This window comes from Topomyia yanbarensis, chromosome 2, assembly GCF_030247195.1.
Source record: "Topomyia yanbarensis strain Yona2022 chromosome 2, ASM3024719v1, whole genome shotgun sequence".
In the NCBI taxonomy this organism is placed as follows: Eukaryota; Metazoa; Arthropoda; class Insecta; order Diptera; family Culicidae; genus Topomyia; species Topomyia yanbarensis.
In genome coordinates this window covers 469382598-469410178 of record NC_080671.1, presented here as the reverse complement: position 1 = coordinate 469410178, position 27581 = coordinate 469382598, and the positions used below count along the sequence as shown (strand labels likewise).

The following is a 27581-nucleotide window of genomic DNA, read 5'->3' as shown; positions in this document are numbered from 1 at the left end:
AAATTTAGAAGAAAAAAAAATACATCCAGCAGCACTGTTCCTCGGAGCGTGCCCACAACCAATCCGTTGCATTTTCCAACACACTTCTTAATGTCAAAACTATCAATATGGACCAGGTTCAGTTTTGAGGTTAGGAATAAGTTAGTTATGAGTCATTTCCGCTTTGACAAATACAAACGGAAGTAATTTACTGGATATTATTCGATAGGATGTGAAAAATGTCATCTCAAAAGAACGGTTAGTATTTCGGTATGATATATTCATAATCAATAATAGTTTTTTTTTACAATTTAGCGATGAATATAACATACATGATTGGAACGAAAAACGTCTGGCTATTCAGAATTACATCAATTCTGTTGTTGAATGCGACGATGAAGATAGCCGAGGTATAATCGATGTTTTTTGTCGCCAATTTCTCCATCGCTGGAATAAGGCACAGCGAAAGCAGGATAGGTTTCAGGAGGAGAATCACCCACGAGTTTGGTTAGGACCAAACTCGTGGGTGATGATAGGTCATTATAAACAAAAAAATATTTGTCTACTTATTTGGTACTTGGCATTCGAAAAATATGGTAATAAAGTATATCCGCTGCAAGTTTGACAATATTTCAATGACGGAATCGAAAGTTATAACGATTTGAATGCGGTATGCGGTCATAGATGGGTTTTCTACCAGATTTCAAGCATGAAGCCATGTCTGTCCATTGACTATTTAAATCGTTTATACGTGTCGCTGTTTTAAAGAAAACCCTTCCCATTGAATTATACATATATAATGCATAAAACGTGTTATTTATATGCTGCGTTGAAAAAAATATTAAATTAGGGTTGTCTACCTAACGTTAACTACAACGTACAAATTAAAAAAAAATGAATAAAAGTTGGAATGTTTACTTAAAAAATCTATATCTCAGTAGTTTGTTGACTGACTCTAATTGTTTTATCATTACTTAACTGGTAAACGTTTCATCAACAATTTTCCTGCAGAAGACTATAAGTTGGTCCATTGTCGAACTAAAAAGCATCTGAATGTCAAATTCTCTTGTTAAATTCTTTTAGACAATAAAACCGACAATAGTTAGAGATGTGAACAGATGCATTTGTATTGATAACATCCCTTTTGACCAGTTTATAATATCTGTCAACCCAACCAGCGAATCACGAATGTACAAAATTTTCAACAAAAACCTTACCATAACATAAATTGATCTCAATCAGCGAATACCTTCATATTTTTATATCTATCTATTGAATTTATGATTTTATTTTCCATGATTTTTAGTTTGCGTTCGCTGCATTGGACCAATGTATAGAAATCGACATGACTATTTTATATTCTTCTGCAGGAAAATTGTTGATAGAACGTCTACCATTTAAGTATTGAAAAAATAATTAGAGTCAGTCAACAAACCACTGATATATGGCCTTTTTAAGTAAGCATACCAACTTGTATTCAATTTTTTTAATTTAATTTTTTATTTAAATGGTAAGGTTTTTCTTCAAAACAGCGACACGTATAAATGATTTAATTAATCAATGGACACACATGGCTTCATGCTTGAAATCTGGTAGAAACCCCATCTATGACCGCATACCGCATTCAAATCGTTATAACTTTCGATTCCGTTAATGACATATTTTCAAACATTCAGCGGATATACTTGATTACTATATCTCTCGAATGCCATGTACTAAATAAGTAGACAAATATTTTTTGTTTATAGAGATAGGACCAAACCCGTGGGTGTTTGCTGGTAGTCTTATGAAACGTGTCATAAAACTTCAAATCGCCATTTCCCTCGAATCTCTCGATGAATCATTTTGATATTCACTGAGAAGATGCTTGGATACTGTATCTTTCGAATGCCGTATGACAAATTTATGGCAAGCTTCGATCAATACCTGGGGATGTGTAGATCCTTGAAAACGATTGGTCCAATATATTTTGATTTATGATGTACACCACAAAGCAAGTTTTCAACGAGATTCCTCCAGAGATTCTGTCACTGGCTCAATTTTCAGTATTCTGCTATCATATTTGAAGAAATATTGTTAAATTGTGCAGTGTTTATATAGAAAGTGAATGAATATACCAACACTCTCTGTACCACCAATTTTTTTTTTAATGTGCCATTTTTTATGAATTAACTTTACCCACGTCCACCAACACTCCGTTATGTCTTCGTATCATTGGAAATATGTTTCAAAAACAGAACTTTTCACTATATGTGCATACTTTTATTGAATTGAATTTTTTGTTAATAACGATTTTAGGAACACCGTGGTTCTACAACAGATTTTGAATCATACTACTTCAAGATTGATCCAGCTATTGATTCCAGCTATCAAGCTATTTGCTCAATACACTTTATTCACCACCATGGTCAATACACATAGTTCTGCGTATGATCAGCAAATATGGACTAGATGGTACAACTTTAAAGGAGTACAATCAAAAATTCAGTGATCCTAACAACTCTGATGCACATGTACTTCTCACGTCTTTTGTGCCGCTACGAATTGTGGATGAAGGCAGAATTATTTGGGAGAACCCACGTCCCCCGATCAGAAACACATAGCAGAAATATTTCAAAACTATATCTCGCATTGTTACTTATTATAATTTTTTGTTATTTTAACAACTAACGAGACCTAATTTATAACACAATATGACACAAAAATTGTGTTCTGTAATAATCTTGTTATTTCATTCTGATCGGGCCCTCGTCAACTCGTTTTTGTCGGCAAATAGCTATTAAACTATTGAAGGAAACGAAACAAACAATTGTTGATGAATACGACCGGGCGGAGGAGGCGATCACCAATCTTCAACCCTTCAAATTGACGATTGAAGAAATCGAAATAACCATGTTGTACAAAGTAACGATGACGATGGTTGACGGCAAAACTGTTAATGCGGTTACAGACACTGCTTCTGCTCAACGTTGCCATTTATGCGAAACATCTTCGCAAGTTAATAATATTGACAACATGCTAAAGAGAAGTATCGATTCAAATTTTTTGAAGTTCGGGATAAGCAGTTTACATTTATGGATTCGCTCATTTGAATGCCTTTTGCACATATCGTACAGACTCGGTTTAAAATATGGGTTAAAACAGCAAACATCGAGCAATGCGAGTACGAAAAACGAAGAATACAGACTGAGTTTGTTACTAAGCTCGGTCTACATGTTGATTAACCTCGAACCGGTTTTGGAATACTGGAAATACAGCTAGGATTCTTTTTAATTCCGCTGAAATATCTGCTGAAATATCCGGGATAGATTTGAACTTAATTCTGAAATTTAAAACATTGTTGATTGCTATATCCAGTGGAGAATCGATTGACACCAACAAATTCAAAGCCCATGCAGTAGCAACAGCTCGTCTCTTCGTGGAATTGTACGGTTGGTATTATATGCCAACGTCAATTCACAAACTGCTGTATCACGGTTATGAAATAATCGATGAATCGTCCATTCCGATTGGTAAAATGAGTGAGGAAGCACAAGAGAGCATGAACAAGGAGCTCCGACGACTACGTGACTGCCACGCTTGGAAAGGTTCACGTGAATCTACGTTGCGGGCGTACTTCATGGTCTTCTTGTTGGATCTGATCCTGTTGTATCCAGTTTCCGGAAGAGCTATACGACTGTGAGCAAAGCAATACCGAAGGAGCTTAAGGATCTGTTGCAAAACGAGAATCAAAAATACGATACGGGCAATAGCTCGGATGACGAATAAATGATTAGAAACGCACAAAACCTCGTATACGTTATTTTCAGTCAATCCTTCCGAAAATAAGAATAAAAATATCTCTTAATAGTTATAATTTAAATTTTTATAATAAAATATATACATCGGTCTTCAAAATCCTGTTAATGCCAGTTAAAGGATTAATATACTTGTAAATTGTAGTGGATTCTAAAAACTAATATCGGAGATGGATTCAGCATCACAAAATTAGTAAAATACCCAATTTTCAGCGATCTGATCCATTTTATATAATTTTGTCACAACTTTGTATGGAGAGGTGTGCGAGGTAACGATCGCGATCTTTACAGTGCATGCAAAAAACGTGGTGGTAGTGTGCTCATTGCAGTCTAACCGACTCTCATTCAAACACAACACATGACACAATTTCTAACAACTGTGGGTAAATATTCGTGGTCCCGATACTAATATCTGTGTGGGTGTAGTATATATTCCCCCGATTCCACAAGTGATGTAGAAGATATTCAGATGTAATTAGACTCCTAACTAGACATCGCAACTTCTATTGAACCTAACACGGCAAATCTATTGTTTGATGTTTATAACCAGCCTGGACATTTTTAGAACGGTGCCCCCTCCGGATATGCTTTCCCAGACCCTTCTGAATCAATCTTTTCGAGGGCAAGTACTATTTTACTGAACGGAATGTCTTTACTGAACATGCGACTAATGTGTACAGTGAATAACAGGTGGAATCGTACCCTGAACCTCCTGTTAATAAATGAAGAAGCTTCGATAAACTGTACCGTTTCAGAAGCACTTGAGCTACAGACGCACATCACCCTCCACTTCTAGTAACGCAGATGTAACGCTGGTTCTTTACGAAAAGCTGGAGGATGTCAGGGGGTAAAATTTTTCCAAAACTGATTTCTCTAGACTTCCAAACTCAATACAGGCAATCGACTGGAAAACTTTCTTGAATTTCGCGGATATTGCCGTTGAAAAACATTTACAGGTGCCGAAACAGTTTTGCTGGACACATGTACCTGCACCGCGTCCATGACCGAAACCAGCATGGTCAAACCGCTAGCTGCGTCAACTGAAGAAATTGCGAGCAGCTGCGCTTCGACATTACACCAGGCAACAAAACCCCATTACAGAAAGAGAGTTCACTTTAACCAGTTCTCGCCAATGAAACGTCCAATACTCCCAGCAGCATCTGTAACTTGTTTGCGAAATACTTCTCGAGTTTATTTAGACATGAATCGACTAACTCAACTCAGATGGATTGTGTCCTTCCCTCGTAATATAATCAATTTTGAAAACATTCAATTTACTGACGAAGACGTTCTAGATGTCATACGAAAGTTAAAGTTCTCAATATCTGTGGGGCCAGCTGAGACTTCTTCCATTATACTGAAAAGATGTGTAAACGCATTGTATACACTAGTCTACGACTAGTTTTCAACCGATCGCTGTCACACTCAGTGTTTCCCGTGTGTTGGAAAAAAATCAGTAATGTCTCCTGTTTTTAATAAAGGTGATATGCAAGATGATGGGAACTATCGTGGAACAAATCTGCGCTAAATCAAAGTTGTTTGAGATCATAGTAGGAAATATGGTTTTATCAACTTGTTAGGTGTACCTCAAGGGAACCATCTCGGACCGTTGCTTTTTTTCTTTATGCTTTAATGGCGTATGCTATATTACACCCCCAGAGTGCAACCAGAGTGTGGTGAATATTGGACCGTATTAAACCTCAGCAGTTTTTCAATATTTCAATAAGTTGTACATGCTTTCAAAATACATCTTTTGCAGAATCCACTAACTCGGTATCTCTTCAGTTTTCGAAAGTATGACTGTTTTCTAGGTTTTTTCTTTGCTCCAAGGGGCTACTGTTTGTAAAATAGCTAGCAGGTTGAAGCAGCTAATTTTCATTTCGTTTTGTTTAGCAATATGTACGTTTAACAAAATAAAGTTTCCACTATAATGCTATCATGGTAAAAGTTTTTCCAGTTTCCATATTTCAAAGGTTTTTTTTCTTACCCTTCTTCACCAATTTCATACAAAAAATTACACCCACTAAATGGCTCCACCTCGTGCCGTTGCGTGAAATTAAATCAACTTTGTTCATTCTTTTCGCGTTTATGATGTCTCACTTGGCATATCAAAGCCCGCATCCCGGGACCCACGCCGTAAAATCTTCCCCCGTACCAGACACGTACCTTTCGACATGATACCGCAAACATTTTTAGCATACCTTTCTCCATCCCACCAAGCACCATCGAAGCAACCCGCGAGCAATAGTAGCAACCTCGCAAGAAACGGGCCAGCAAAGAAAGAAAAAAAAAGTTACTCTTCATAATACATCTCTGTTTGCTTTGTTGGGCTCTGAATGTGCTGCTCCGCGAAAGACCCTGCGGCGTACAGACGCACGGCCGCGCTGTGTCAAGGCAACCGCATGTGATTTTCGGCTTTCTTAACAGTGGATTTTCACCGACAAAAAGGAAAATCTAGTTGCGACCGTACTTGGAAATGTATCAACTTCCTCTTACTACTTACTATATACACGTCAAACGGCTTTTCACTCTCTTTCATCGTTCTGGCTGGACGAGTTTTTGTTACTTCCCGCGTGAGGGGGAGAATTTATACGCCCCCGAAAGGGACGAATGGGAAAAAAATCTGCCACCAACTCCAACCAACAAACGGTCGATCGTCGTTGAAAAAAAATAATAATAACAACATAAACAGCAGCAGTCACATGATGACGAAATGGAACGCATCCCCAGCTTCAGAATAGAACAGAAAAAAAATGTAGAAGGAACAAAATGAATAAATTGGATTATGTTTATGAAAAAACATTTAATACAAATATAGGAACAAGTCGAATAAAACGCTCTGCATGCCTGGCTTTCACTGTACTTAAACATTGTCTGCTGGGGGGAACAAGGAGGTTGTGCGATAAGAAAAGTGGCATCGTTTTACATTTTCTTTTACCACGGGGCAAACAACAGAAAAGAAATTTCGCTTTCCTCACTTTTAATATAAATTCAAATTTGTGCAGAAAGTGCTCATTTGTATCGACATTGCGACGCAAATGTAGCGAAAAGTCCCAGCAGTAGTAGGCTGTTGTTTTTCGCCGATTCACCGAGTTGTGGCAGAAAATTACCCAAGAAGCGAGCAGGAAAAGCGGAAATAAAATGGATTGATGTAAAATTGCAAAATGATTATGAAAATGGATCTAACTTCGTTACGTTACGATTGACATCATTATTGTCATCATTTGTTTTATTCCACTGCTGCTTCGCCTGCTTGGATCGAGGGGTGGCGGCGACGGCGAAAAAGAATCTTATTGCTTACTGTCTACTTGAGTTGACAGTGTACAGGGAAGTGACGACAAATAATTTCTCGTTGAGAGGGTGCATTTGAAAAAAAAAAAACGTCGAAGAGCATCACTGATATTGAGTGCAAAGCCAGAAAATAATAGCAAGCTTCAGCGGTTTTCAATAGCGCTGATAACGCGATTTGCGATGAAAAGTTTTCCATTGCATGCGACGACATTTGCATATCGTACCTAGGCCAAGCGGTGGGTTGTTGCTGGTGCGGGGAATTAAATTGGGTCGCCACAGTTTGTGTTCAACTGTGACATTCTGAAGTAACTGGAAATGTTTTTTTGATATCGATGAAATTAGGGGGAGAGGACGACCGTCGACCGGAACTAATAAAATTATGGAGAAATTATGCCTTACGGTGAAATGGGGTCGTGTACACCGGATGATTTCGTTTTATTTATGGTTTGGAGTGTACTTAGAATGCATTGTTCCTTTTTGAATAGATATTTAACAGATGGATTTCAGAATTTGAAAATTGGTCCAGGAAAAATTGTTGCCAGGATATTTTTACATTCAAGTTCTGAAGGAATCTTTTTTCAGCAAAAACAAACGCAACTTACCGGAATAATTCTGCCAGAACGCCCCGGTAGCCATGATGTCCAACCCCGGGTAGTTCCAGGTCTTCCCCTCGGGGATGTGTGGCTGCGGTGGCGAAACCCCCTGACTAACACCCCTCGAAATTATTGGACTGTCCTCCTTGGAGAACCGTTCGACCGAGGATCCTCTCTCTCGATCGCGATCCCGCTCGTGTTCCCGACTTCGATCCCTGTCCGAGTCCCGTTCCCGCATCCGATCCGACTCGCCGAGTCGTTCCCGTTCTTCGCGAGCCTTGTCGCGATGCTTTTCCCGCTCGCGTTCCGCCTCGCGCTCCTTTTCACGCTCCCGTTCCGCTTCCCGTTCGCGTTCCCGTTCCTTCTCGCGCTGCTGGTCGTTGTTGATGTTTTCTGTCGAATAGAGATCAGAGGGAAGCAAATCGGTTAGAAAATCACGTTTCGCGACTTATCGACAGCGCCTTACCTGCTATAATCCGTAAAGCTTCCGCGGGTGCTCCCGAAGCCTTGATAATCTCTTCCAGCTGAGTGCGACGCTTCCGTTCTGCGTCTAATCGTTCCTTCAGCTGCACCCGCAATCGACGCTCCTTTTTGAATCGTTTCTGATAGAGACCTGCGGAAAATAAGACTCTTCTGTAGATTACTGCTCCCAATTTAATCAAGTTCCGTAGAAAGAACATTTTAATGGTCTTCCTCCCAAAATAAAAAAAAGGTACTGTGATTTATGACGCTAAATCGTTGACGAATTTCATCAATCATTCGAGAATTATATTCCCTTCCTCTATACTCCCGACTCAATCAAACCATAACTCTTAACAAAAGCGAGACGAAATAAACTCAGGTTATCTTCATTTCTGATATGCTTTCTTCGAGGTATAATTTGCTAATCCAATTTAAAATATATTTATTTATTCACTCGGTTCGATGCGACCGCTTTCAACACGGAGAAAGAGATCGAAAAACAGAATATAGGCAACAAACAGCTAACTATAATAAGCAATGATGAAACTTACCTCGGAGTCGCTTTTCATCGGCCAACTGGCGTTCCAGGGAATCTTTGACTTCGCGCTCTCGGATGACGTCCATCTTCAGCTCGGCTGTATTTTGTTGTTGTTGTTGTGGTGGTGTTCGATCGGAGCAGAATATACAATGGCAAACCAAAAAAAAGAGGGCAAGATTTTATTAAAACTAATTACAAATTGAGGCACAGTTTGGAACGACGAATCGATCCAGTGTTTAATGAGTGATTGGGAGATCGATGTAATGAGAATTGTGTTCCCGCCCCAGCGTTATGAGTTTTAAACAAAAGCATATCAAACAAGGAATGACTGATTTGATCTGTTTCTGATAGAAAGAATGAATTTATGACGATGTTACATAAAACAAATCAATTTTATGTAATTCAAATCAGTGTTCATAAACGCTAATCAATCTGTTTCTAAAAAAACAACAAATCTAAAATAGTAAATTCAGTAAAACCTGATTGGTAATAACGTGTTTGCTATTTCCAACTCCCTCGGAATGGTATCCATTTGAATACGAACGATAAATACATTTTTTGACAATGACAAATATAATTCTTACTGTTTTGATTCAAGTGAGAAATGCGCCATGGCGACATGCACTCAACGTGTTTTCTTTTCCCACTGTTTGTGCACCTTAGCAAGTTTGAGTAATTTTAATGTTCCTTTTTGAAAACAATTTTAAACAAACTTTCACGTATCGGTTAAGTTATTGGGCACTCTTACTTTCGAATGGTTAAAATGCTAAGTCTGCACTGAGTGTCTACCACCAAAACCAGAGAGGCAACTCCACCATCCGAATTCTAAGTATCACATGGATTTACTTCCCTCACGAGGGAAGATGTGACCAGAAATTTTTCAACCCAGAAGATCCTAATGATCTTTAATGGGAATGAATTCAAACCCACAGAACTTGGTCAGGTTTGCTCCCAACCACTGGCGCCCGCCGTCTTCGAAATGTCAAATTTGTTGAATAAAGAAACTGTTGTTATTACTTGAATTGTTCAAGTTAGCTTTGTACATCAATTTTGGGTAATTTTTACGTTATGTAATTTATGAAAGGTCCTTAGTGTGTTAGGCCTTTTACCACAATCAGTCAGGTCGTTCAAAAAAAAATTATATCTTTTGAGGTTTACTCAGATCGTCTTGTATTCTGGCGATATTTACAATGACCCCTAGTGGTGGAAATTTGAAATCCTTTTTTCCCAATAAATATTTTTATAACCCATAGGAACCATTCATAAATTATGTAATGCGGGGTTCGAGAAGTTGTGACATGTGGGGGAGGGGGAGGAAGCTAAACCGTAACGTAACATGTTTTTACTGAACTTTTTTTTCGGAGAATTTGTAACGTAATAAGGGAGCGGAGATAGAGAAATTTGTGACAATTTGTTACATGGGGGGAGGGGGAGTCAAATTTGAAAAAGAGTCTTAGACTGGCGTCGAGTAGAAATGGAGCATGCTAGGGATCATTTTCGTCACCCTACTCTAAAGTTTTTATTACCTGGTTAATATATGGAGCCCCTCAGCTCAACAGTACCCAGGAACTTGAGTTCTCGGTTATTTTGAACCATTTGAGCTCTTAAAATGATGACAGGAAAGTGTCAAGGGGGCTCAAAGAATCTCGCATCAAAAGATTTGGAGAGCTTTACTTGTAAAACCGGATTTTTCATACTAGAAAAATGTTATTTATGTCAAAATCATAACTTTCATAAAAAAAATCTCAAAATTACTCCGACGGTGTATGGACGAAATCATAGACTTTCTTTGGAAGTCCTTCCAGCGAGCAGCATCTGCCGCTTACTGGATTGGTCATTAACATTTTTCCAATCAAGACCGACGGATTAAATCGATGATATGGACAATACTACCCACTTGAGAATTTTCAAGTAGGCCCATTCAAAACTTTGGAACAAACCTAAAATTTGTGGGTAAGCTGTTGAATAAAACGCGATCTCGGTAATTTTTATCATCATTTTCAAGAATATTGCATATTTCAATAATAATAACGATTTTGTTGAACATTTAGAACTTTCAAAAAATTTTGGCAAAAAAGGTGTCAAGGAAAAAAAGATTTTTGGTACTTTCTCAAATAACATTCTATACCTCAAAGGCTATTGAAGATTAAAAGTAACAACTTTTGCCAAATTTTCTTGTGGAGGAATTCGAATATACTATAACTTTGATTTTGATTTTTTTTTTATAAGGCGGGCTGGTTAACCATAATAGAGCCGAAAATCTTAAATTATTATATTTTACAACGACATATTGATATTGAGGGAAGATTTGTGTTTCATAATCAGGAAGAGAAAGAACAGGGGAGAAAAGGAGCGAGTAATTATAGGAGTCATAAACCTAACAACTATAACATCATTTTTGATCTAATAATGAATTCATTGAGTAGCTTCATGTATGGCACATCCATGGTGCCTAAAATGTCTCTTATGGGCGTATTCGGTTGCTTTCGTAATCGTATTAGTTCGGAGGCCATCCATATTCGAGTATCTTCATAGCAATTGCAAGCCCAAGTAAGATGATCAATGTGCGCAATGTCCATTCCGCATTGGCATAGATTGGAGTCTACAATGTTGATTCTGTAAAGATGACAATTCTGAGTATAGTGGTTTGATACTAATCTGGACATGTTTTTTATAAACATTCTATTGCAGTCTATATGAGCGAACCAGGGATTTAGCTTCACGGTTGGCAGTATACTGTAACAGTATCTGCCCAATTGACTTTCAGACCATGCTTGTTGCCAAGATTCGAGAGCGAGGTTTTTAAGCATTGGATCAAAATCTTGCGATTCAAGATTTCTATGGTAAAAGTCTCCCCGCAACCCGATCAGAATGAAATAACAAGATTATAACAGAATGCAATTTTCGTAACATATTGTGTTATAAATTTAGTCTCGTTAGTAGTTAAAATAACAGAAAATTATAACAAGTAACAACGAGAGATATAGTTTTGAAATATTCTTGTTATGTGTTTCTGATCGGGAATGCTTCCCTTTTCGCTAGGGTGTCCGCTAGCTCATTGCCGATTATTCCAGAATGAGACGGAACCCATAGAAATGACATTTCATAGTTCAGGCTATTTAGATATGATACAGTATTTAATATCTTGAGAATTGTCGGACTCGTTTTACTGGAAAGTCTGATATTGCTTGAAGCTTCAAGGTTTTTCCTGATGGGCGTGATTTAATGTAGTCGCAGGCGTAACAAATACCGATCATTTCGGCCATATATACGGAACAAGGGCTTAATAATTTGAAAAATGCTTCGTGGTAAATGTTGTATGCTCCGAAACCGACTGAGTTATTTATTTGGGATCCATCAGAGAAAAATATATTCGCTGCTCGATATTCAGCTGATTTTTCTCTGAACAGAGATCTAGCTAGAGTTGCAGCGCTTGGTTTTGAGATGTTTCTCGTGCATAGTAGTAAGGATGTATCTATTGAGATCTTTGTTTCGATCGGTCGTTCGAGAGAATAATAATTGTCTGTAGACACACTGGCTGATGGAATCGTCAAACATTTTCTATAAGATTTTAGTAAGCTAGCCTCTGGGTTCAATTCGAATAAACTATCCAATCTTTTCAATACGTGCGTAGAGTGGATGTGCTGGTTCACTAGATATCTGCAATTTTGCATATAGAATCGCGAGTTGAGTGGAAGAATGCCGCCAAGTACTTCAACCGCCATTGTGTGGGTTGACGTCATTAGGCCCAAACAAATTCTGATACACCTGAACTGAATGCATTCCAGTTTGATAGTTCTTGCCATACCATGAAATACGAAGCATCCAAACTCAATAACGGATAGAATGGTTGTTTTATATAATATCAGCATGTCGGATGGATGAGCACCCCACCAAGTACCCGCAATAGTTCGCAAAAAAAATTATACGTCTGTGGCATTTCCGAATAACGTAATCAACATGAACTTTCCATGTAAGCTTGAAATCATACCATACTCCCAGATATTTAAAGTTGTTAGATTGTAAAATGGCCGTGTCGTAGAGCATTAGTTTCATAGGCGATGGAGGGCGTTTGTTTGAAAAGACTACCATCTCTGTTTTAGTCATAGAGAATTCTAGGCCAAGGTTAGCTGCCCAGTTCGAAAGATTGTCGATGGATTTTTGTAATCGTACCTTCACCTCTTTACTATCTTTGCCCGAAGACCACAGACAGGCATCGTCTGCATATTGAACCAGCACGCATTCATTTTCTATGCCCTCATCGATGTCGTTTGTGTATAAATTATACAATAACGGACTAAGAGACGAGCCTTGTGTTAGACCACCATAACCTGTACGAATGAATTTTATCTCGTTATTTTGGGAGAAATGCATGACTTTTGAAGATAGCAAAGTATACAAAAATGAAGCTAGTTGGACAGGAGCTCCGAACCTGTTTAGTTTCTTACAAAGCAAATCAATCAAGATCGAATCGTAGGCACCTTTAATGTCGAGAAACACAGCGGTGAACTCTTCTTTCGATTTCAGAGCTATTTCTATATCTGTTGCAAGGAGCGTTTGGCAATCCCGAGTACCTCGACGTTGTCGGAACCCATAGATGGCAGATCAGATTTTTCAACCCAGAATTAGAGTCGGGTTAGGATCATTTTTTCAAGAGTTTTACGCATGCAAGAGAGCAAACCAATAGGGCGATATGAGTCAGAGTTATCAGTTTGTTTCCCTGGTTTGACGATAGGGACTACCTTAACGTCTTTCCAAGTTTCTGGAACAGCGTTCTTGTTAAACATCCAGTTAAACGATTTGATAAGGAGATGTTTAGCATTTTCAGGAAGATTTTTGATAAGCGCAAATCTACTGTTGTCCAAGCCGGGGGATGAGTTGTTGCAGACTGAAAGAGCACTTTCTAATTCCCATGTTGAAAACTCCTGGGAGAGAGAATGGTTGCAGTTTGGTAGATCAGTGAACGATGGTGCTTCCACTGGTACAAATGTCGGGCATATTTTCGTGGAGAGTTGGTCTATCTAATCAGCATTGTACTCTACCATGTTCGGGGTACTGGGGTAAAAATTACGTAGCCTTCGTGCTGTGGACCATAGAGTAGACATAGCAGTATCCTTTGTTAAGGATTCGACGTATGTTTTCCAATAGTTTCTTTTCTTTGTTTTGAGAATACTCTTGCTTCTTGCTTCGATTTCTTTGTATTGTAGGTAGAGATCGAACCGCCCTAGCTTATAATACTCCTTCAATGCTGCACTGCGCTGTTTGACTATTTCCGAACATTCTTGATCCCACCATATAGTAGGACGCTTACTGTGACAGAGTAAGAGCATAACAAGGGACGTTAATACCCTCAGAACTTATTTGAAGATTATTATAAGATTAGGTATGTTCGCAGGTTCCCACAAATTGTATAATTTGGGAAATATAATAAGAAGACTGCTGAGTGAAATAAAGTCCAGATATGTTATAATATCTGACATAGCTGAAACTAAAACTTTCGTGTTAGTTTGTGAAGTTATCACGGGACTAGTGCTATTCTGCTTAGATAACTTAGCAACTTTTAATAATTTTGACAAGCAAGAGTTAGTTAAAAGTACACTCGTTCTTTCCGCTTGACATCGACAGCGTCATCTGTATATGACTGGCTGAACCAGCGCTTTGGTTGATCGATGATTGGTATTTTGCTGCAAAGCTCAATTACCTGCTGCGACATCTACAGATTAATAGCACAAACAAGAAAAGGTGGATGTTTGTGCGTTTAATTTTTTAATGTTTTTCCGTAAATACGCGTCAATTATAGTAAATAATGGACTCAGAGGGGAAGAAAAACAAGTTAATGATAATAGTTTTTAGTTTTAGTTAATGATAATAGTTTTTAGTAGATACACTCAAGTTAAACAGAAGAAATCTTCGAAAATGTGTATATAGTGCTTCTAAGTTAGGGTTCACAACCGCCCGATTTAAGAATATTTAAACAACCAATCAAAGCATAATCAGTATTAATTCACTTTTAGCAAGAATTAGCTCTCATTTCGTACATCCGCAACTTTATACGAAGTGGTTTTATACCGGTTCAGAAAGAAAAAAATTAAAAATATGCTATATTATCCCTGTTTTGCATAATAAACCTTTTACCATCTTGAATTAGTTTTCTTCCACTTCATTTTCATTTTTTTATACAACTAAGGCCAATTTTCTTAAAAATGTAAAAATTACGTAAACTTTTAAAGATTAGCTACGGATCTGACAGTTTATTCGCAAAACATCCACCCCAAGCACGTAGCGCCCCGTACATATATTATCTGCGTAAAGATGCCAATAGAGGACAAATGTTACCAATAGAGATCGTGAATCGAGAATCGATCAAAAGAATCGATGCTTGAAAAAGAGAAAGTGAACCACGATTCTTTTTTAAAAATTCTTTTAAAAAACCTGCGGTTGAGCAACTTAGGGGAATATATAATTACAACATTTATAACGAAATACTTTTTGTAAAAACTGCCTATTTCTGCGTGCATTTGGGGGAAAGTCGGCTAATACGGACACGGTGGGCAAGACGAACACTGCGTTTCTCACAAACTGCAAAATTAAATAAAAATATAATGATACGGTAACATTTCTAAAAGATTTCAAATGCTTCTGAAAGATACTGCAATAATCAAGTATGAGAAATATAAGATATACGAGCAAAACAATTTGTTTTTTCGACAGCGTGGTAATGGACATCATTTTTTGCTAGTAGAAAATAGCGATTGAAACCTGAAAATCGTTTATTTCGGGAAATATTTCTAAGTGGGCATGAGGTACTTGGTATTTAACACTTGATTGGCGAAAAACAGATACTGTACATAATCATGCTGAATGTAGACATATTTTTCAAAATTTGTGTCATGTATGACGGAAACAGTACGGTAGGGAAAGATGGACATATTGTTTACGCCAATTTAAAGCAGAATGCCGTCAAATGGCATACCCTTGGGCTATTTTTTGTTATCGCTACATTGTGATGTACTGACAGAAAACAAAATTTATTGGTCGAGAAGCGTCTCACTCTGCCCTTAAGGTTCAAGTTACCTTTTTTAAGCATGTGTTAGAATTGAACGCTTGGTAGTGTGCGTAGGAAAATTTGTGTTCAGCTTTGCCACCGGATTATCCATTTAAACCTTTTTAAAACTCTAAAAGAAGAATATCAGTCGATTTATTAGATCATCACGATTCAATTCATGCAAAATACCTGCTGGAAAAACCATCGGCTTAGCTAAATGGTGCTTTTGAAAAAGTGGCTGTGGTTTTTTCATTGCGCAGTTGTGTTGCGTACCCCAGCTCGGTGTGGTAGTGTGATAAAAAATCACAGCCACTTTTTCAAAAGCACCATCCAGCTAAGCCGATGGTTTTTCCAGCAGGTATTTTGCATGAATTGAATCGTGATGATCTAATAAATCGACTGATATTCTTCTTTTAGAGTTTTGAAAAGGTTTAAATGGATAATCTGGTGGCAAAGCTGAACACAATTTTTCTTACGCATACTACCAAGCCTTGAGGTAACTTGAGCCTTAATTTATGTCCATCTTTACCACTTCTGCATGTTTATCTTACCCACCCCAGGTGTCCATCTTTCCCATACCACTTTTGAAATGACGATTTTGGGCCTCTTTTTCAAAACCATTTTAGACATATTTCTGTTTGAAATTTTAGTGGTATAAATTCTTATATTGATGCAACATAATCTCAAATCATGGTTTATGTGCAATTTGCGCAAAGCATCCATGGATAAGTCGAATTTGCTATGTATCCTTAATCCACCGTTTACTACCGAAACCAGCATTCAGTTTCAACGCCTCCCTCATTCATTAACTTCCAAGGTTACTAACGTTTCACACAGAATCGAATGCCTTCAGTTCAGAGGAAATATGCAATAATTCACACACAAAAGTATTAAATTGTTATATGTAAAAGGCAGAACGTAGCATCTTTTAACTTTTAGAGCATAAGTGAACAGCGTAATCTGTGTCTCCTGCATTTTTGCTAGATAATCTTATTTAGATCCAGCACCGAACCAAAATTCACTGAAATTGAATTTGTACCGAAAATAACTGAATGAATGCACTACACCGAACTAAAGAAGGACGATGGTCCTGAAACAATGCTAGCAAAGCTAGAGTTAGCTGTGGACATGAATCACATAAACAAGCGCAATCAACAAAGGCACACTTATTTGTCTATATGGAATTAATATATCTACTCGAAATCAAAATCAATCAGCTATTTCTTGAAACTTCCCAAAGGAATCGCTGAATCGATCAAGAGTCGATTCATTTTTTTCGAGTGAACCGGGCACGATTCGTTCACTAAACTGAATCGGTTAGCCCATCTCTAGTTATCAATTCAATCGATATAGAGCCAATTGATAAAGAGCCGGATTTTTATGAGATTGTTTTATGTTGTTTTTCGACTAATTTATATAATTTATTTAAATATTTATGTTAAACTAAATGCATGTCAGAATTAAAAATGGTATCTATCATTCTGGAAGTATGTTTATATTTTACATATCCAAATGTAACGTAAATATAATCGTGCGGGCTTATTATACATGAAGACGATCTGAAAATGTTCGCGTGAGACCTCTTGAAATGGATCGTTGGATGCATAATAAACTTACATTTCCAGGGATAAAAATCTTTGGATCTTGGATTTCAAATTTTCCTTCACCATTGGATAGGTATATCTTTCGCAAAAACGGTGATCAATTAATAATGAAAACAAATATGTCCAAGTCTGAAGATGTCTCTCATAATATGGGATAAGAGTGAAAACGACATCAGAGTTACCATTTTTTTTTCGCAATTTTTGATCACAGATTCTTTTTTACAGATGACAGATTTTTGGCATTTTGATGAAAATTTCCCAGATTTCCGCGAAATTTTGTAAATATTGTGATTTTTCAGATCTTTACATTTCTTACAAAAGAAATGTATAGGATTCGCTCAAAATTTGAAAACTTTTTCTCATATGCCAATCGATTCAGCTCGACAAATTGAGACAATGTCTGTATGTGTGTGTATGTGTGTATGTATGTATGTACAAAATGTTATGTGATTATCTCAGCAATGGCTGAACCGATCTTAACAAAACTAGTTTCAAATGAAAGGCCTAACGTTACCATTTGACACTATTATTTTTGTTTTTCGATATGTTGTTTACTTTCTGAAATATGGGTGATCTTGTCAAAACAAGACAGGTTCTAAGCAAATAACTATCAAACAAAGCGATCACGTCGCGCAAACTAGATAGAAGTAAAAAGCCTTTGAATACCTTTCTAACAAGCTATAGATTATCAAAATCCGTTCACGAGCGGTGGAGATATTAAACATTTTGTATTTTCATTCCTTCTTTACTAATTTCCACTAACTAAAAATGAGATTGTTTCATACAGAGTATTGCTTTACTGGTTTTTTAGGGGCAAAACTAAACCGATTTTGAATATCGGGGTATGAAAACACATCTACGTGATTCAAGGAATTCGATATTGAAAAAAAAATTGTGAATTACCTCTATAATAAACGAACTATTTCTCAAAAATTAATATGTAAGTTTATTTCAAAGACAAAATAATGTGTTCATAGTGAAATTTTTTCTAGAGTTCATGTATTTATCCCTTGGATTAAGCGTTGCATTCAATCGTGAGGTAAATATTGATGGTATCTTAATACATAGATCATCAAGTAAGTCACTTAGTAGTGAGATAAAAGATTTCTCATATAATTATACTCGCGGCATCACCGAAAGCAACTGTATTTTTGAATCCCAAAACTCTAGCGAACATTTAGCTCTTTTGCAAGATTTTGGTTATTTATACTGGTCATGGCGTAAAAATTACTACTTGCATTATTTATAATAAGGATGTAAGGAATCTATATATCGCATAATATACCTTTATATATAAGGTCACGGCACTAAACATCATTTTCCATTTTTCACACGCCCCCGCTCCCTTTCACACTCTCACTCACTCTCTCTCTCCCTTCTTTCGTGTTCCTGGCAACTGTCACGACTCACACATTTCTTGCTGTTTCTCAATCCATTTCTAAGTTGTGTGATAATATCTTCTGATAACCTGAAACATTTATTAATGTCCAATCATGTGTGCGATGTAATTGTGGAGGTTTGAGAAGAAAATGCCATTTTTCTGCCGTTACTCTGTAAATAGATTTTTGCAATTTAGTGTATGAAAAAAGTTTATTACCTACTTGATAAGTAAATTATTTTATAGTCCTGAGAAAATTTGCAAAATGTTTGTATTATGAGAAAACTACAACTATTTTCAAATGTTCACACCCTCAAGATGAAACGTTGAACTATGGGTTGGTAGGCGACCAAAATTCGAAAACTACATCAACTCCAATTCAATTCAGTTCTATTCAGAGCTTTTATATAGGATAAGGTAGGGCAAATCCGACCTAGTAAATAGTTTTGGCTGTAAAATGCTCATCTTACATCGGAACAAGTCGTTTTATATACCAAATTAAAGTCGTTTTATATACCAAATTCTGGGCAACTTTCTATGTATAGCATTTTAGTCGCATTTTGGAAAAACTTTGAGATGCAAGCGTTTTACGAAAACGTTCATTTTTGCTGTTTTCAAAAATGGTGGGGTAAACCCGACCGCCTATGTTTTTGGTTGATTTAGTACAGATATTACCCAAATTTTATGGCTTTTTTAATGATAAATCAATGAATGTTATGTTATTGAATTGTAACATGAAGAAAATGGAATTCAATGTCAATCTTGGAATGTCAAAATCACGAGCAGTAGCACGAAAAGATATTCCCATTTGTATCGGAGCAATGGCTCGACGGATACTAAATAATAAAATATAACAATAAAAATATGCTTCAATTTGATAAATAATCATTTTCTTAGCAAAAAAGCGGTCGGATTTATCCCACTGTTTAGAGGTCGGATTTGCCCCACCGCGTCATTTTTCATTAAGATGCAATTAAAAAAATTAGAAAAAATTGGACTAAATTCATCTATGCACTTTGTAGGACTTTAATCAAAAAAATTAAATCCGCTTTCATTTTTTATGCTGTCACTTTAACAATCAGAAATATCCTGTAGTCAATGATGCGCAAAAATCAAATCAAAAGTTGTAAAAACACACTTATTGTCGTTTGAGCATCTCAATGTAGACTAAAGAAATGCTGTCATGTCACCATTATGATTATTTTCGATGCTCTACACTACAACATTAATATTAGTTCGCGTAGTGCTTCCGATTTTCGATAACAGAGGGGGGTCGTTTTTACCCAACGGTCGGATTTGCCCCACCTTACCCTACACTATAATTAAGGAAGTTTATGGCTCTCTAGAATTTTTTTTATTTAACTAGGTAATATGAATGTTTGAAGATGAAAATTTTAATAAGACACATTCCACATGCGTTATTTTAACTTTTCGTATCTGAATTGCATTTTAAAATGCTCAAATATGTCATGTGAAAAGTAAGAATATCTTTTTTGTGATAATATTATTGAAAATATATCATTGCATTGGTATGAACTATTATGAAGAATAACGGATCAAAGCCCAAAAATATCCACGAATTAGATCCGGGAAAAAAATCTCCTGAAGACCCCATTCTCGATGGGGGATAAAAGTGCAATGTTTCTTCTAACTTATCGTTGTCCATTTTTGCTCTATACTAAGTAAAATTCAATTGATGTTTCAATGGCAGTCACAATTAGTAGAGAGGCATTGGATGTACTGTGTACTGAAACGTTTGATCTACATTTTTGTCATACATATTACTGTGTAACAACAAATGAACACAAAGAAACTTATTTATTCGCAGAAAATTAAGGCTTGTAATGTCAAGCATGCCTATCCATCTAGAGCAATTTTATATCAAGTGACACTTTCAATGGCGCTTGCGTTTCCAACAAATTAAATACTTATCCTGAAAATTTGAACCATTTCTTTTTCGTAGTATTGGTTTGTGTAGGACTCATTTATCCATATTTCCTGAACGAGAATTCCGAACGAAACAATATACACGCTATAAGGATGACTGGAAAGAGTACATTATTATCTACTGAATGCACGGCTTTTGTGCTATCGACATAGCCAAGAAACTTCACACTATTTATATCAATGCAAATGAAAATTCTACTTGTCTCATTCACGAATCGCATTCTTTCTCTGTCGTTCTCTGTTTAAGGGGTTTGAAAGCATATGTGACCTTGTCTTACTTTACTATTTCCAATTGCGCATATTTACGTATTCTGCAGATAAATCTTTTTTTTGGGAATATGTAACCAAAATGATAACTTTGAATTCCAAAACAAATTGAACGTTCCAGGTTCCTGATAACTAATTAAGGTCCATCAATAAAGTAGAAATACCAGATAATCGTAAACGACGCCGCCAAGAAAAGAACAACGAAAACAAAAAGGTTAAAACAAAAAAGAATGAAAACTTTAGAAAGTTTATTGCACATTAGCCATTTTTCAGATGATGGGATTATCAAAAACAATGTATAACTTTCCGATACAATAGTTCTTAAATTCGTACAATCCAGTTTATTCATTTATTTTATTCAAAAATGGTTTTTAATTTCATTCTAAATAGTCATTTTTTCAGTTTCTTCATTTCATGGATTTATTCGTCTTGTTTATTTTATTCATTTTTAATATTTGACTAGTTTTAAGTATATGGTTTTTGCATTTTAATAATTTATTTCATTCTGCATTCTTTTTATTCAATTTGTTCATTTGGGTTCATTTAAACCGTTTCATTCATTTCATTCTTTGGACTCACTCTGATCAGTTGATTTTTTTGTACATTTTATTCATATAATTCATTTAACTTATTTTATTCATTGTTTTCCTTCTATGCATTCTCTTTGTTTTTTTCAGTTCTTAGTTTTTTCATTTTAAAAATTTGACTATTTATCAGATTTATTCATTTCATCCAAATTATTTATTTGACACATTTTTTTAACTTTTTAGCATCGCCTTATTTTTCATTTTAATCAATTCGTTTTCTTCTTCTTTTTATTCATTTAATCAATCCTGTTCGTTTCGTTTATTTGATTCGTTTGTTTTATTTTTTCATTTTATTCAATTCATTTACCCTTTTATTAATCTTATTCTTTTCATTCATTCCAACCATTTTAATTATTTTATACATTTCATTCATTTGATTTGATTTTCATTTCACTGGATTCATTAAATTCGTTCTATCCATTGGATTAATTTGTTTCATTTGATTTATTTGATTTAATTGATTCATTTTGTTCATTTCTTTTATTTTAATAATTTCATAATCAGTCATTCCACTTATGCATTTCATTCAATTTGTTAGTTTGAGTCAATTTAATTTATTCAATTAATTTTATAACTATTTATAAATATTTTCATTTATTGAGCTAATCCAATTAGATTTATGTATTTTATTAATTTGATTTATACAAATCATTGTACTCATTTTATGAATTTGAAAACATTTTGTTTTGCATTTTTTTCTTTATTTTTTTATTTGGTTCGTTTTATTGATTTTCTATATTCTATTCAGTTTATTTGAGGTTTTATTCGTGCAAGACCAGAAACTGCAAACTAATAAAGGAGTTCTGCAAATTAATAAATGATCCAACAGTGACATGTGTAAGAAATGTCTCATCTCACTGCTAGGTGGATTAAGTTGGTTTTTTTAAATTAAACACAGTTTTTTTGCTGTTTTTGTCATCACATATGGAAAATAGATTTTTTTGACCGAAACACAAATTTCAACATGGTAACCCTTGGCCACATATCAAGAAGACAGTTCAGTTCAGAATCTGGAGACAGTAACAGCAACATCTCTTTTAGGTAAGGGTGGTACTGTCTATATCTACTTTTATTTAGCTTCCTATCTTCGTACAATAGACAGCGTATAGCGATTCCGAAATTTCTCCTCAAAGTGAATTATGACGGTAAACTTTGATACCTTTTCCCTAAGTTATGTAAAATTGGTTCCTTTCCTCCTTGTTTTTTTCATTTGAGTAGAAGAAAACCCTTGCAGCTAAATAATTCGATTCAGAGAAGAGCTCGAGCTTATCCAAAAAGTTAAAAAACTTGAACCTAAACCTCATCCAACTATTTTTCTAATCATCTTCTCTATATTAATATTGAAATGGTCAATAAGGAATCTCAATCGGAATCAAGTCAAACGACTAAATATCTGAATAAGTTCAATCAAATATAAAGGTTGAAATTGAAGCCAAATGTATGTTACAAGAAAGGAGATTGATTCAAGATCACATCAATCATATTTCAGAATGAGTGAAGACATGGAAATGAATAAACTAGCATATTTGTGACAGAAAAAAAGGTTACTTTCCATTATATTATTCAGTATATTTTTTATGTTTTAACGAAATTAAATTAACAAGGGACTGAAAGGTACGAAAAAAATTTCAACATTAAGAGCTTAATAGCAGAGCAGGGAGTTGAAAAAAGAAAGTTTAGGAAAAAGCTTAGAGTTTCCCGGCGACTTTACTTTTTGTCTGCTACCGCTGGAGACAGGAAATTTTGTCATTTGAAATGCGAATCACCTGAGTCTACAACATGTTCTGGTCGAGTGTAAAATAACTTTGTACTTTATGCTATCGGAACCGAGAGTATCTTTGAAAAGAGTACCAATTTCGTACAAATTTTATCTACACTTCTCTATATCTTCATGTTCATAAAATATAATTGGAGCACATAAAACGGTGGATTCTGGAATTATTTTTTTTCCGCTTAAAAGTGGAACTTTCTTGGCACTTTTTCTGTACACACTGTTAAAATAAGACAATCTATTTTTACAAATGAAAATGATTTTGGAAATCGGTTTCTTAACCAGTAAGCCCTGTGCGAATATAGAAATGCTGATACAATTTTAATAGCATTCTCGGGCGATTTTTGATCACCCTGTTGTTTTCTACGAAGTTGTAGATAGTGAAATTGTCTATCATATTCTCACTTTTGATAATATTTGAATGTCTATAGTACATAGGGACAAAAATGTAAAACACGTTTCATTGTAAAACCTATTTTCAAACAAAAATCTTTAAAATAAAAAGTTGTTCTGGAGCCCCCCTACAAAATATTTTACTTTGGCTTGCAAATAAAAGATCAATCTTAGATCAATCCAAGATCAATCCTATCACATACTGAAGTTATAGAGATGCCGTTTTTTTAATAAAATTGTTCTATCGTGATATAGTTAAATGGAGAATGAAGGTCATAAATTTTGTGGAAAATATGAAAACCTATTGCCTTTATCAAGACTTTTTGATGACTGCCAGAATGAATCAAGCGGAATTGGTATTTAACTTCGATCAACTGCTCCTCAAGTCTACCCAAGTCTCAGAAATAATCAACGAAAACCACATGCCTACAAAATATCCACCCAGCAATAGATCTTTGATAACATTGAACACAATTTGACTGCGCCTAAATTCGACATAAAAACAGTAAATCGTCGATCGATCCTACCAATCATGTTCTCTAATCAACCCGAGGCAAATTAACCGAAAAAACCACATCACATATGATGCGATTCAAATCCCAGACAGCAGACACCATTCCAACTAATATCGTATATACATATATTGTAATTCAAAATGTTCCCCAAGCTATTATTCGGCACTCAGTGGAATGCACAAAAACAGCCCCCCTCTTAAATCGACTCAGACTCCAGACCATGGTGATCTATAGTTTTCACAATAATTTCGATCATTTTCCACCACCCACCTCCTGTGCCTTTGCCCACCACATTAAAATTTTCGTTCAACATTGCTCGAAGCGTGTTACATTGAGTGGCTATATTTTTGTTTCGATATATTTTGTTTTTTTCGTTCGTTTATTGCCATCCAAACACACTCCACCAGGCATCACTGATTTCGTTCGGGGTGATGATCCATTTGTGTTTAATATAAAAAAAAACCTAAGCAGGAAAATTGAGAATCCAGTAATCCATCACACAGCGTCAAACAAGTGAGTGAGAAGCAGACGGACGGACGGACGGACGGACGGACGAACGGATGATGGAACGAAAGGGGATTCGATTTGTTGGCATCACATTTTTCTGCGAGTGTTTAGTTCACTATCAAACCGCAGGATCGCAACTTGAGCGCTTGCTTCGATCGAGCGCGAAGGAGACAACGAAAAATGAATTAATATAAACGTAGATAAACGTTTTCACTTTATGGGTCCATAATTAAAGATAATTTTTATCGATTTTGTGCAGTTTTTGCTCCGTCTTCGCTCTCGCTTTCCGGTGCATTTTTCCGAACCAACCGAACGGTGTGAGGAATGAGTGACTGGTTGGCTGGCTGGCTGGCTGACTGACTGACTGATCGGGTTCGTCGCTTGTTGTTGTTGTTGTTGTTGTTGCTGATCCGTCATTTGTTCGGTTATCATTTCTCTGGTTTCAATTCGCGACCGCACATTTCCAAAGCAGACAACGACGGAAACTGCATCGTCCCGTCCCAACAATGAATGTTTAGATGACCCCGGAGGGGGGACCCCAAATACGGAGAAGGAATGCATAATGATCATGTTTTGGCAGCGGGGCTTCTATTTCATAAAAGCAATGTTTAGTTCGATTAACCTATCCTTTAATATTTTTTCGATTATATTTTCGCTTTGATTTCGGCATGTGGTTATTGTTTTTTTTATTCTTTGTCTCTCTCTCAGACTCACTATCGGCTATCTTTCACAATGTAGACAATTCTTGGACGGCGGGGAGGAGGAGCATTTGATGATGATTCGATATGCGATCGATCAATTTATTAAATCGATCAGGTTTGCCGTGAGCCGTTTGAGCTTGCAGCTTGCTTGCTAAACGAATCGAAATGGATTCTCGCTAAATAGCAAACAGATCGACTGGTTGGTTGACTTACTAACTGACTGACTGTCGGCACCGTCTGTAATTAGATCGTTTATCGCCCTAGTGACACCGTTTTTGAGACGAGGAGCAACGCTGGTTCTTCCCATTGCTGGTTTGTAATGTCAGCTTGGATATCTAACCAGCCTGTGCATATTTTTCCCGCAAACAAACTTCTGTATTGGTTGTAGATATACAGAGTGTTGCTGAACTTATTGATGCATAAGTTTTAGAATGAATTCATTTATTCTTTAAAGTTCAATATTTAAGGATTCTTAATTGTTTTAGGTTTACCAATTTTCAAAATAGTGAATCATATATACCAGATTTAAGGATTTCTGAGTTTTTAAAACTTTCACAAATCGCCATTTTCTAGAATATGAATTAATAAAATACCTCATATCTGAATTGAAGTTGAGAAAGCACTTAATTTCTGATGAATTTCATTAAGGCTATGGAACTTTTTGAATCAGAATTTGCGACTACAGTCTAAAGGAGTAAATGAATCATACACCTGGTGCATTATTTTTCAATGACTTTTATCAATTTTATTTTGAGCTTTGCAACATTTCGTCTATTCACCCTTTCAACACTGCTACCAGTCGACTTTGCATGCTTTTGATGAAGTTTTGGAGATATTTCGGATCAATTTCTTCTCATACTTTATTATATTTCAAAATATCTTATCATCGTGTCCCCTTGTCCACAGGCCCACAAATTTACGATTGGATTCAGGTCAAGTGGCTGTGGAGGCCATTGAAGCATTTTAATCTGATTCGATTTGAAGAATGCAGTAGTTTTCTTCGCAGTATGCTTGTCTTGTTGAAAAGTAATGTTGGTTTCTAAAATAGTTCTCCGACTCTAAATGCTCACACAGCATCATCCTCTTGATGTGTTAATATGACGTTCTTTTCCAGATAAATTAATCACTAATCTTTACGTCTTATATTGTTCCATGCTGTATGCTTAGCATTCCCCGAAATAAAAGATCTTTTTCACGGTTGCGTATCACCAAATTTCACCAAGTGAAATCTACTTTTCAGACATTTTTGATGTTTAAAACATATTATGCCGAGTAAAAACTAAATCTATCCCGTTACTGTTAAATGTTACAGTGATACCAAAATTGCAGAATTGGTGAAATCGGTTTTATTGTAAAATGTGATTTTGTGTGCAATGTGATAGGATTCCATGAGCCCTTCGTTCTTAGATTTGAACGACGCGTACTATCGTCAGCACTACAACTATTGACGATCTCAATTTTGACGTTAGTCAATCTCCACGGCGATCAACGTTATAGTGCATGAGATAAATATTTCAACCAAGCTCTACGAGGCGTTCGAAATGATCCTTCGATGTTTGACGATAAGAGTCAAAGTTCCGGAGGATTGTTTGTCCTCCATCCACAATTCACAATCAGTAAAATCGTGGCATCAACTACTCAAGTTCAGATGCGGGATCCTAAGAGTAAAAGTTCCGGAGGTATTCCAAAAATGTGTATATGAGAGATACCAGTTCACTATCCACAGTCGAGTCATTGGATACTTTTGCAGATCACTTCCACGATGTATTTATTAGTTCTCCTGTTCTCGTCGCTAGATTATCTTGAAACACTTCCACAGTGCCACCTTACATCGCCAGTCTACCCCACCTCAACGTAAATAATTCCGATGTCTGGCGTTGGCCTGTTGAATAAACCAGGTTTGTTTAGAAAATAATGAACCCGAGTGCTCTATCTAGAGATGATTACATAGAGATGCGCGAAGACGGAAGCCAAAAGTTCCAATCGAACCCAAAACAACGGTTCCAAACAAGCAATGTAAACAAATATGGCGGATTTAGGAAGTAACTTGTGGGGAGTATTGAGATTTAAATAAAAAGAAATGCATGTAATTATGTTTACATGCGAAGAGTGTAAACTTTATATACATACATACTAGATAAATTTTATGATACAAATAAAGTACGAATAAATTCAAAAATATTTTAAATTGTCGATTATCTAGTCC

At 36.1% G+C, this 27581-nt stretch overlaps 1 protein-coding gene across 7 annotated transcripts in view; it reads right to left on the bottom strand.

Annotated features, from left to right (window-relative positions):
• Nucleotides 1-27581, bottom strand: part of LOC131686181 (dachshund homolog 2) — a 189258-nt gene that overhangs the window by 12530 nt on the left and 149147 nt on the right. For all 7 annotated transcript variants that reach the window (XM_058970399.1, XM_058970401.1, XM_058970400.1 and 4 more), the window contains 3 exons: nt 8674-8757; nt 8127-8273; nt 7670-8053 (listed from right to left, as the gene is read on the bottom strand). In XM_058970399.1, the coding sequence (XP_058826382.1) occupies nt 7670-8053; nt 8127-8273; nt 8674-8757 (615 nt within the window). The remainder of the gene's footprint in view (nt 1-7669; nt 8054-8126; nt 8274-8673; nt 8758-27581) is intronic.